Source organism: Anabrus simplex, chromosome 3 (assembly GCF_040414725.1).
Source record: "Anabrus simplex isolate iqAnaSimp1 chromosome 3, ASM4041472v1, whole genome shotgun sequence".
In the NCBI taxonomy this organism is placed as follows: domain Eukaryota; kingdom Metazoa; phylum Arthropoda; class Insecta; order Orthoptera; family Tettigoniidae; genus Anabrus; species Anabrus simplex.
In genome coordinates this window covers 224,560,520-224,573,205 of record NC_090267.1, presented here as the reverse complement: position 1 = coordinate 224,573,205, position 12,686 = coordinate 224,560,520, and the positions used below count along the sequence as shown (strand labels likewise).

The window sequence follows — 12,686 nt, the reverse complement described above, 5'->3', positions numbered from 1 at the left end:
ACGACTAAGTAGTATTGTAGTGTAGTCGTATATTAATTACCGTATCGTTGTGTACTATCCCAGACAATATATCTCTCCGTTCATTTATTTTTTGCAAATAAGTTATTTTATTTTTAATTTCATTTTTTTTCCGTAAAGAATGGCTAAGGAGCGCGAGTGTACTTACTGTGGGTGTGGCGAGGCATTGAGGGGTATGAGGGAGGAGTTGGAAAGTTTGAGGGAGATAATTAGGATTCTCACAGAAGACAGGAAGGAAGATAGGACTCCCTCAAACAATGTACAGGTTACAGTAGGTGTACAAGAGGGAAGGGAAAAAGGGAGGAGTTGTAGAAGACAGGTGGTCTAATGTTCTAAGGGGAAGGGGATTGCAGGCTAAGGGCTCTATTCAAGATCAGAATTCAGGACAGGTGTCTGTGTGAAATCGGTACGAGTCACTCCAGGTAGAACAACAGAGGGAAGATGAGGGACAGGGAACTGTTGGTGAGATGTGTGGAAGTAGGAGGAAGGGAAAAGGTAGGAAAGGGAAATATAGCGTAGAGGATAGGAAAAGACAGGTGGAACAGGGTCATGGGAAGGAGAAAAGGGAGGAGGAAGTAGCTTCTGCAGCTATCAGGAAAGATAGGGCTGACCATGAGGGGAGGGGATCAGATGAGGTGGGGAGGGTTGAGGCTCTGGTCGTGGGGGATTCCATCGTTAGACACGTGGGGAAAGTGTGTGGAGGAAAAGGAACCAGGGTAGAATGTTATCCAGGAATTAGGTTGAGGCAGATGTTGAGGAAAGTAGAAGAGAGGGAGGAGGGGAAGGAGAAGGTGGTAGTGTTTCACGTTGGTACCAACAACGTAAGGCAAGCTGATATAAGTACCAACATAGTTGGAGATGTGTGGGATCTGGTAATTGCAGCACGGGTGAAGTTTAAGAAAGCGGAGATTGTTATTAGTGGAATACTGTGTAGGAGGGATACAGACTGGAGGGTGATTGGGGATTTAAATGAGACTATGGAGTGGGTATGTGAGAAACTGGGAGTGAAATTTCTAGATCCTAATGGGTGGGTAGGAGATAGGGATCTGCACTCTGATGGCCTTCACTTAAACCGCAGTGATATGTATAAGTTAGGAAATTTGTTTGGAAGGGTCATAGGGAGGTACATTCAGGGAAACGGGGTGGCCTAGGGAGTGATGATAAGGGAACAGGGAACTGGAAACCAAGTGGGGATGACATAAAATTGTTAGTGTTGAACTGTAGAAGTATTGTAAAGAAAGGAATAGAATTAAGTAATTTAATAGATATATATTTACCAGATATTGTAATAGGAGTTGAATCATGGCTGAGAAATGATATAATGGATGCAGAAATTTTCTCACGGCACTGGAGTATGTATCGTAGAGATAGGATAGGAATGGTGGGAGGGGGAGTATTCATTCTGGTGAAAGAAGAATTTGTAAGCTACGAAAAAGTTAAAGATGAGACACATGAAATTCTAGGTGTAAGGCTCATTTCTAAAGATATATTTGGAGTGTACAGACCGGGAAAGGGTAGCACTGACGCGGATATAGAATTATTTGATAGGATAGTCGGCTATGTGGGAAACGACGTGGAAAGAAATGTGATTGTAGCGGGAGATCTGAATTTGCCAGATGTCAATTGGGAAGGAAATGCGAATGACAGGAAGCATGACCAACAAATGGCAAATAAGTTAATATGGGAAGGACAGCTGATTCAGAATGTGATGGAACCAACCAGAGGGAAAAATATCCTGAATGTGGTGCTGATAAAACCAGATGAGCTCTATAGGGAAACTGAAGTAATAGATGGTATTAGTGATCATGAAGCTGTTTTTGTCCTAGTCAAAAATAAATGTGATAGAAAGGAAGGTCTTCAAAGTAGGACCATTAGGCAGTACCATATGGCTGATAAAGCAGGCATGAGGCAGTTTCAAAAAGGAACTATGATCGGTGGAAAACGGTAAATAAAAATGTAAACAGACTCTGGGATGGGTTTAAAGAAATTGTTGAGGAATGCAAATACAGGTTTGTACCTTTAAGGGAGGTAAGGAATAGTAAAGACCCACCTTATTATAATAGAGAAATAAAGAGACTAAGAAGGAGGTGCAGACTGGAAAGAAACAGAGTTTTTTTTGCTAGTTTTTTACGTCGCACCGACACAGATAGGTCTTACGGCGACGATGGGAGAGGAAAGGGCTAGGAGTGGGAAGGAAGCGGCCGTGGCCTTAATTAAGGTACAGCCCCAGCATTTGCCTGGTGTGAAAATGGGAAACAACGGAAAACCATTCTCAGGGCTGCCGACAGTGGGGTTCGAACCTACTATCTCCCGAATACTGGATACTGGCCGCACTTAAGCGACTGCAGCTATCGAGCTCGGTAGAAACAGAGTTAGAAATGGCTGTGAGAGTAAGGAGAAATTGAAGAAACTTACTAGAAAATTGAATCTAGCAAAGAAGGCAGCTAAGGATAACATGATGGCAAGCAAAATTGGCAGTCATACAAATTTTAGTGAAAAATGGAAGGGTATGTATAGGTATTTTAAGGCAGAAACAGGTTCCAAAAAGGACATTCCAGGAATAATTAATGAACAAGGGGAGTGTGTACGTGAGGATCTTCAAAAGGCAGAAGTATTCAGTCAGCAGTATGTAAAGATTGTTGGTTACAAGGAAAATGTCGAAATAGAGGAGGAGACTAAGGCCAATGAAGTATTAAAATTTACATATGATAACAATGACATTTACAATAAGATACAAAAGTTGAAAACTAGAAAAGCGGCTGGAATTGATCAGATTTCTGGGGATATACTAAAGACAATGGGTTGGGATATAGTACCATATCTGAGGTACTTATTTGATTATTGTTTGGTCGGAGGAGCTATACCAGATGAATGGAGAGTTGCTATAGTAGCCCCTGTATATAAAGGAAAGTGTGATAGACATAAAGCTGAAAATTACAGGCCAGTAAGTTTGGCATGCATTGTATGTAAGCTTTGTGAAGGCATTCTTTCTGATTATATTAGACATGTTTGTGAAATTAATAACTGGTTCGATAGAAGGCAGTTCGGTTTTAGGAAAGGTTATTCCACTGAAGCTCAACTTATAGGATTCCAGCAAGATATAGCAGATATCATGGATTCTGGAGGTCAAATGGACTGTATTGCAATTGACCTGTCTAAAGCATTTGATAGGGTGGATCATGGGAGACTACTGGCAAAAATGAGTGCAATTGGACTAGACAAAAGAGTGACTGAATGGGTTGCTATATTTGTAGAAAATAGATCTCAGAGAATTAGAGTAGGTGAAGCTTTACCTGACCCTGTAATAATTAAGAAAGGAATTCCTCAAGGCAGTATTATCGGACCTTTATGTTTTCTTATATATATACATGATATGAGTAAAGGAGTGGAATCGGAGGTAAGGCTTTTTGCGGATGATGTTATTCTGTACACAGTAATAAATAAGTTACAAGATTGTGAGCAACTGCAAAATGACCTCAATAATGTTGTGAGAAGGACAGTAGGCAATGGTAGGATGATAAACGGGGTTAAAAGTCAGGTTGTGAGTTTCACAAATAGAAAATTCCTCTCAGTTTTAATTACTGCGTTGATCGGGTGAAAGTTCCTGTTGGGGATCATTGTAAGTATCTAGGTGTTAATATAAGGAAAGACCTTCAATGGGGTATTCACATAAATGGGATTGTAAATAAAGGGTACAGATCTCTGCACATGGTTATGAGGGTGTTTAGGGGTTGTAGTAAGGATGTAAAGGAGAGGGCATATAAGTCTCTCGTAAGACCCCAACTAGAGTATCGAACCCTCACCAGGATTACCTGATTCAAGAATTGGAAAAAATCCAAAGAAAAGCAGCTCGATTTGTTCTGGGCGATTTCCGACAAAATGTAGTGTAACAAAAATGTTACAAAGTTTGGGTTGGGAAGAATTGAGAGAAAGAAGAAGAGCTGCTCGACTAAGTGGTATGTTACATGTTATGTTATAAACCTCATTTTAGGTCCGTATTGAAAATTTAACAGTTCAACAATGATAAAGGTGTTTTAATTTATTCCACCTATTCAATACTTATAAGTATAAGTATTGAATAGGTGGAATAAATTAAAACACCTTTATCATTGTTTAAGTGGTATGTTCCGAGCTGTCAGTGGAGAGATGGCGTGGAATGACATTAGTAGACAAACAAGTTTGAGTACAACATACATTATCATTATAGACTGTTATGCCTTTCAGCGTTCAGTCTGCAAGCCTCTGAGAATTTACTAAACGTCGCCACAATCCTCGATTTGCAACTAGTGTTGTGGCCTCATTTAGTTCTATACCTCTTATCTTTAAATCGTTAGAAACAGAGTCTAACCATCGTCGTCTTGGTCTCCCTCTACTTCTCTTACCCTCCATAACAGAGTCCATTATTCTCCTAGGTAACCTATCCTCCTCCATTCGCCTCACATGACCCCACCACCGAAGCCGGTTTATGCGTACAGCTTCATCCATCGAGTTCATTCCTAAATTAGTCTTTATCTCCTCATTCCGAGTTCCCTCCTGCCATTGTTCCCACCTGTTTGTACCAGCAATCATTCTTGCTACTTTCATGTCTGTTACTTCTAACTTATGAATAAGATATCCTGAGTCCACCCAGCTTTCGCTCCCATAAAGCAAAGTTGGTCTGAAAACAGACCGATGTAACGATAGTTTCGTCTGGGAGCTGACTTCCTTCTTACAGAATACTGCTGATCGCAACTGCGAGCTTACTGCATTAGCTTTACTACACCTTGATTCAATCTCACTTACTATATTACCATCCTGGGAAAACACACAACCTAAATACTTGAAATTATCGACCTGTTCTAGCTTTGTATCACCAATCTGGCATTCAATTCTGTTGGATTTCTTACCTACTGACATCAATTTAGTCTTCGAGAGGCTAATTTTCATACCATACTCATTGCACCTATTTTCAAGTTCCAAGATGTTAGACTGCAGGCTTTCGGCACAGTCTGCCATTAAGACCAAGTCGTCAGCATAGGCCAGGCTGCTTACTACATTTCCACCTAACTGAATCCCTCCCTGCCATTTTATACCTTTCAGCAGATGATCCATGTAAACTACAAACAGCAAAGGTGAAAGATTACAGCCTTGTCTAACTCCTGTAAGTACCCTGAACCAAGAACTCATTCTACCATCAATTCTCACTGAAGCCCAATTGTCAACATAAATGCCTTTGATTGATTTTAATAATCTACCTTTAATTCCATAGTCCCCCAGTATAGCGAACATCTTTTCCCTCGGTATCCTGTCATATGCTTTCTCTAGATCTACGAAACATAAACACAACTGCCTATTCCTCTCGTAGCATTTTTCAATTACCTGGTGCATACTGAAAATCTGATTCTGACAGCCTCTCTGTGGTCTGAAACCACACTGGTTTTCATCCAACTTCCTCTCAACGACTGATCGCACCCTCCCTTCCAAGATGCCTGTGAATACTTTGCCTGGTATACTAATCAATGAGATACCTCGATAGTTGTTGCAATCCTTCCTGTTCCCTTGCTTATAGATAGGTGCAATTACTGCTTTTGTCCAATCTGAAGGTACCTTACCAACATTCCACGCTAATTTGACTACTCTATGAAGCCATTTCACCCCTGCCTTCCCACTATACTTCACCATTTCAGGACTAATTTCATCTATTCCTGCTGCCTTATGACAATGGAGTTTATTTACTATCCTTTCCACTTCCTCAAGCATAATTTCACCAACATCATTTTCCTCCTCCCCATGAGCTTGACTGTTTGCAACACCACCATGATGATTTCCTTTTACATTGAGAAGATGTTCAAAATATTCCCTCCACCTCTCCAGCGATTCCCTGGGATCTGTTATGAGTTCACCTGAATTACTTAAAACACTGTTCATTTCCTTTTTCCCTCCCTTCCTAAGATTCTTTATTACTGTCCAGAAAGGTTTCCCTGCTGCTTGACCTAGCCTTTCCAGGTTATTACCAAAATCTTCCCATGACTTCTTTTTGGATTCAACAACTATTTGTTTCGCTCTTTTTCTTTCATCTACGTACCAATCCCTGTCTGCCTCGGCCCTGGTTTGGAGCCATTTCTGATAAGCCTTCTTTTTACGTTTACAGGCTGCTCTCACTTCATCATTCCACCAAGATGTTCGCCTTTTCCCATCTTTACACACAGTTGTTCCTAGGCATTCCCTTGCTGTTTCTACTACAGCATTCCTGTATGCCACCCATTCACTTTCTATATCCTGAACCTGCTTACTGTCTACTGTTCGAAACTTCTCACTAATCATATCCATGTACTTCTGTCTAATTTCCTCGTCCTGGAGATTTTCTACCCTTATTCGTTTGCAGACAGATTTCACTTTCTCTACCCTAGGCCTAGAGATACTTAGTTCACTACAGATCAGATAATGGTCTGTATCATCGAAAAATCCCCGAAAAACTCGTACATTCCTAAAAGATTTCCTGAATTCAAAGTCTGTTAAGATATAGTCTATTATGGATCTGGTACCCCTAGCCTCCCATGTGTAGCGGTGAATAGCCTTATGCTTGAAGAATGTATTCGTAACAGCTAAACCCATACTAGCACAGAAGTCCAGCAAACGCTTCCCATTCCCATTAGCTTCCATATCTTCCCCACATTTACCAATCACCCTTTCGTATCCTTCAGTTCTATTCCCAACTCTTGCACTGAAATCACCCATTAGCACTATTCTATCCTTGCTGTTGACCATGAACATGATGTCACTCAATGCTTCATAAAACTTGTCAACTTGATCCTCATCTGCACCCTCATATGGTGAATACACGGACACAATTCTTGTCCTAATTCCTCCCACTGACAAATCTACCCACATCATTCGCTCACTTACGTGCCTAACGTGGTATTCCTGATAAAGAGTCCTACCCCAGACTCTGCCCTTCCCTTTCTAACACCCGTCAAGTACACTTTATAATCTCCTATCTCTTCCTCCTTATCTCCCCTTACCCGAATATCACTTACTCCTAGCACATCCAGATGCATCCTCTTTGCTGACTCAGCAAGTTCTGCCTTCTTTCTTCCATAAGCCCCATTAATATTGATAGCTCCCCATCGAATTCCATTTCGTTCGCCAAGTTGTTTCCAAGGAGTCCCTCGTCTGTCAAATAGGAGTGGGACTCCATTACTCCCAAAGGTCCGAGGCTTGCTTAAAGTGTTCTGAGCTCGGTAAATTCATGAAGCAGGATGCTGCCCTACTTGCACATAGTCCAAGTGATGATCTCTCCTCTAACGGGTTATGGACCACCGGTGAATTGTGTAGTCCTAGCCGCCTGAGCACAAGGAGGGCCACGACTCAGAATATGTCCGAGATGCCCACCCCCACTCCATAGCATCTGGTATCCTGACTCTAAGGACCACTTACTAGGCCATTCAGCCGTTGCCCATGGTTCACAAACTAGGACGTGACTACAGTAACCCACAAACATGGCGTTTATAAAAGTAGGAAAGATCACAATATGAAGATAAAGTTGGAATTCAAGAGGACAAATTGGGGCAAATATTCTTTTATCACAATCTATATATATAAAATAAGAGTTTTGTCTGTACATTGCTCAGAATTTGAAAAGAATGCTATTTCTGTATCGGTCATGTCCACAGTAACAAGAAAACGCACTTTTTACTTTTCCGTGATTTCTGTCTGTCTGTCTGTCTGTCTGTCTGTCTGTATGTATGTATGTATGTATGTATGTATGTATGTACACGCATCACTATAAAACGGCTAAAGAGAATTTAATGAAAATTGGTACGCAAAGTTGGGGAATAAGTTGCTACAATCTAGTCTATAAATAATTTTATTCACGCTGATTGAAGTGGTAGTTTAGGGGAAGGCCGAAAATTTATTTTTCAAATATTTATGTTATTAGTGGTCCTATCTTAATAAAAATTGGTATGCAAATTCAGGAAATAAGTAGCTACAATCAAGGCTATAAATAATTTTATTCACGTTGAGTCAAATCGTAGTTTAGGGGAAGGCATAAAACTTAATTCTTAAATATTTACATTATTAGTGGTCCTATTTCATTGAAAATTGGTATGTGGAGTCAGATAATTAGCCACTACAATCTAGGCTGCAAATAATTCAATTAGCGCTGAGTGAAATGGTAGTTTAGTGGAAGGACTAAAATGTAATTCTCAAACATTTATATTATTAGTGGTCGTATCGATAAATACTACATAACCACAGTTTTATAGAAATAAATTTCCGACAATTTGTGTCTTGTATATTTTTACCATACCGGTTATGATAACACAGATATTCATGAATTTGCATTTTTGTTGCTAAGTCCATATGAACGCCGAGCCACAAGAAAATGGGTCAACAGAATTTAATGAAAATCGGTATATAGAGTTGGGAAATAAGAAACTACAGTTTAAGCTATAATTTTACTCACCCTGAATTTATCCTATCATGAGTTCCTTTTTGTGTTTTTGTTTTTCTAGGTACATGACTTGTCACTTGATCGTTCCTCTCCACTGAGGTTTTAATTTGAATTAAATTTTTCCAACAACTGGTGGTTGTATGTAATGACTGCTTCTGCATTTATAGTTGACTGTGGCAGATAACCATGTACTTGGGTCTTAAATAAACTCATCATCAATTAGCTGAATCTGACTGCATAATTACCTGTCCTTCAACTCCTCCGCTCACAATCATTTTGTCATCACTCGTCATTCTCAGAACAGAAACTCCTTTGCTGTGAGCACTCAGTATAGAATATATTAGGCGTCCTGTTTGTGGTGTGAATGCCCGAATTATGCCATCATTCCAACCTGTACAAAATCACAACCTTATGGATCCACTTTATAAAATTAAATATACGAAAATTAAGAGACATAATAAAATCAACTCAACTACTTTGGTTTATAGTTTGAATAACTCCTGGACTGATGGTCCTCTGGATAGGAAAGGGAAGGTATACTCTCTCAATAATAATTACTATATTACCTGAAAAGTGTTTTCCTATAACCAGTATGATGTTTGTAACAAATAAACAGAGATGATGATGATGATGATGATTATTATTATTATTATCATTATTATTATTATTATTATTACTGGGCGAGTTGGCCGTGAGCATAGAGGCGCGCGGCTGTGAGCTTGCATCCGGGAGATAGTAGGTTCGAATCCCACTATTGGCAGCCCTGAAAATGGTTTTCCGTGCTTTCCCATTTTCACACCAGGCAAATGCTGGGGCTGTACCTTAATTAAGGCCATGGCCGCTTCCTTCCAACTCCTAAGCCTTTCCTACCCCATCGTCGCCATAAGACCTATCTGTGTCGGTGCGACGTAAAGCCCCTAGCAAAAATAAAAAAATAAAAAAAATATTATTATTACACGAGTATTGGTGGGAAATCCATACCTCATTGGGTTAATAGAAAATGCCAAACCAGAATCCTGAACATCTGGGATTGTCCGTCTATGGTTAACAACCGTAGGTGTAAATCGAAGCTTGCTCCACCCAAGGTTAACTACCTTCGAAAGTCAACCATGAAAAGGTCTTTTATGAAAAAAATTCCACCGTCCTCTCCAAGAAAGCAGGAGAACACTATATCAGATTCGGTGGGTAGCCACCTAGAAGGCGTCAAAGAGTTGGAGCGTTAGCAATCACCCATTCCTATGCCAGCACATAAGAACAGGATCAAACAAGATCAGATCAACTACATTGCAACTCATAATATTAATTTTCTACTTAAAGCAGGAAAACTAAAGAACTTGACGGACGAATTAGATAATTAGAAAATTTTAGTAGCAGGACTCCAGGAGATGAGAAATACTACAGAAGAACTGTTCGAATCTCAAGGCTAAAGAATTTATAACGGGAAACCTGGACTAAGGGTTATGAAACAACGTCCCCAATTTGGAACTGGGTTTATAGTCGGTGTGAAAATAATAGATTTGATAATCGATTTTCAAGCCATCTCACCTAGAATTGTAACTTTGAGTTTAAAAGCATCCAACAAAATTTATACAATCATAAATGCCCATGCCCCTACTAATGAAAAGAATTTTCTAACAAAGACTAGGAAAGAAGTGGAAAAGTTTTGGGATCTGCTTGACCAAACAGTAAACCAAGTAAATATTAACAGCATTGAGATCCTGTTAGGAGACTTCAGCGCCCAACTCAGAAGAGAACAGAAATACTGAGATATTGGGAAATGGGCTCCACATAAACATACAAATAAGAATGGACAAAGACTTGTTGAACTCTGCAGAGAACACAAACTTATCTCAAACTTAACAAACTTAAAACTTGGAAACATCCTGATTGGAGAAATGGGGAATGGCAGCTGGATCATGTATTTATGGACAAATCCTTCCACAGATAAATCTACAATGTTAAAGTATTAAGAGGAGTAGATACAGGTTCAGATCATTACATAGTCAAAATCAAAATTTTCACACTAGTGAAAAAGAAACCAAAATGCAATAAACAAAAGAGGAACTTTGATCCACACCAATTAATTAGGAATTATAAATATAGAGAGGTCACACTAAACATAAAACTGACAGATAACTTAGAAGAACTGGTTCCAATTCTCAGGCAACAAGCTGAAAATTTAGCCCCCCTGAACCCACGTAAAAGACATGCCTGGTGGACCTCAGAATGTGACAAAATTCATGAAGAAAAACACACAAATTTCAAACACACAAAATAGAAGAAAGTGCAACCAACCTGAAAAATATCAAAAAAAAGTTCACACAAATTATCACGCAAACCAAGAGACAATCACAGAAAGATCTAATCAACTCAATAGAAGAAACTTACCAAAAATCCAATTCCAGAGACTTTTACAAAATGTTTGGAAGACAACTACAAAAATTTGTCCCTCCCATGTTAATGCTGAAAAGTGAGAATGGAAAAATGACATAATGACAAGGAAAATGCTGAAATCAAGGCAAAAGCATTCATTAAAATTGAACTGTGAAGAACCCCAGGAACTTTTAGCAATTAATACAAACACACCCATCAAGACCCCACCGGAACTCATAAACCTCCCCAACAATCAAAGAGGTGGAAACAGCACTCAGAGAGTTGAAAAATTATAAGGCATGCGGCGAAGACTAAGTTTTTGCAGAAATGTGGAAATATGCCAGTGATATAGATCGAACATCCTTACACATGGCCCTAACAAAAATCTGGATAACAGAAAAGTTCCCTGAACACTGGACCACAGCCATAATCCAACCACTCCACAAAAAAGGAGATAAAAGCAATCCAGATAATTACAGAGGTATCTCTCTCTTAGACTGCACATACAAGATTTTCTCCAGAATCCTATACAAAAAAGCAAAAAAAAGCAAAGTCATCTCCATACAGGTCATGAAGGCCCTTGGAGGGGTGGAAGATAAAGGCTTCCACTATCCGTAACCTCGGCACGTGATGGGGTAGAGGGGTTCGCTCTATGCCTGGCCGCCTTTGCTCCCAGGAATTAACCTGGTACTCATTTTCGGTGTAGGCTGCGTGAACCTCAGGGCCATGTGCACCTCCAGAAGTGGAAATCTTGTTTCTTAAATTTTACGACTTCCTGACGGGGATTTGAACCCACGTCCTTCCGGGCGAACCGAGCACACCTTTACCGTCTAACCAGGCAGCCCCTTCCAGAATCCTATACAGGAGGATCAATGAGCAACTAAAGGAAGAATTAGGTGAATACCAAGGAGGCTTCAGAGCTTGGAGAAGCTGTGCAGAACAAATCATCACTTTAAAATTAGCCATAGCATATTACAAGAAACAAAACAAATCTCTTGCAATAACTTTCGTGAATTTAAAAAAAGCTTAAATGTAGTCCCAATTTTTAAAGGGGGCAACAGGCTACTAATGGATAACTATAGAGCCATTAACCTGAAGTCCATTGTATGCAAACAAATGGAACACCTCATTCCACAATATCTAAGAGAACAATGGGAGAAATGGCCGTCAACATGGTTTTAGAAAAAGTTTCTCTTACGAGAGCCAGATGTTGTTGGTCCTTCAAGATATCAGTGAGTCATTAGACAAAGGAGTGCAAGGTGATGCTACTGTAATTGATTTTGTTCAAGCATTTGATATAGTACCACAACACATTCTGATCCGAAAATTGGTGGAAACAAACATTGATAAAAGGGTGGTTCTGTGGATCTGGGAATATTTGACAGACCGCACGTAGAGCGTAAAGGTGGGAAGTAAATACTCCGATGAAGTTTCTATAACTTCGGGAGTAGTACAGGGTAGTGTTATAGGGCCACTCCTATTATGGCATTTATCAACGATCTGCTGAACAAAATTCGAAGTGAATGCAGATTGTTTGCAGACAACTGCATAATATATCGAAAAATACAGAATAATAGCGATAATAGGTTATTACAAGCCAATCTAAATATATTCTTTAAGTGGGCACTCGATAACAAAATGAAAATACATACTCAAAAATACAGTCTTATAAGAATGGGAAAGAAACATAGGCAAGGGGACTTTCAATATTGACTTGGATCGGTCGATCCGGTTGAGAGTGACTCGTGCAAGTACCAAGGAATCCATGTAAAGAGAGAGCTAAAATCCATATTGGAAGTTCTTATGGAAGAGTCGGGTTCTGAAATGGAGGACAATGGTGGTGATTTCATACAAAATGACT

At 39.7% G+C, this 12,686-nt stretch overlaps 1 protein-coding gene across 1 annotated transcript in view; it reads right to left on the bottom strand.

The window, feature by feature from the left end:
- Positions 1-12,686, bottom strand: part of LOC136866754 (cilia- and flagella-associated protein 52) — a 256,308-nt gene that overhangs the window by 77,656 nt on the left and 165,966 nt on the right. Inside the window, exon 9 of the mRNA XM_067143864.2 lies at positions 8,698-8,843. Coding sequence (XP_066999965.2) covers positions 8,698-8,843 — 146 coding nt within the window. The remainder of the gene's footprint in view (positions 1-8,697; positions 8,844-12,686) is intronic.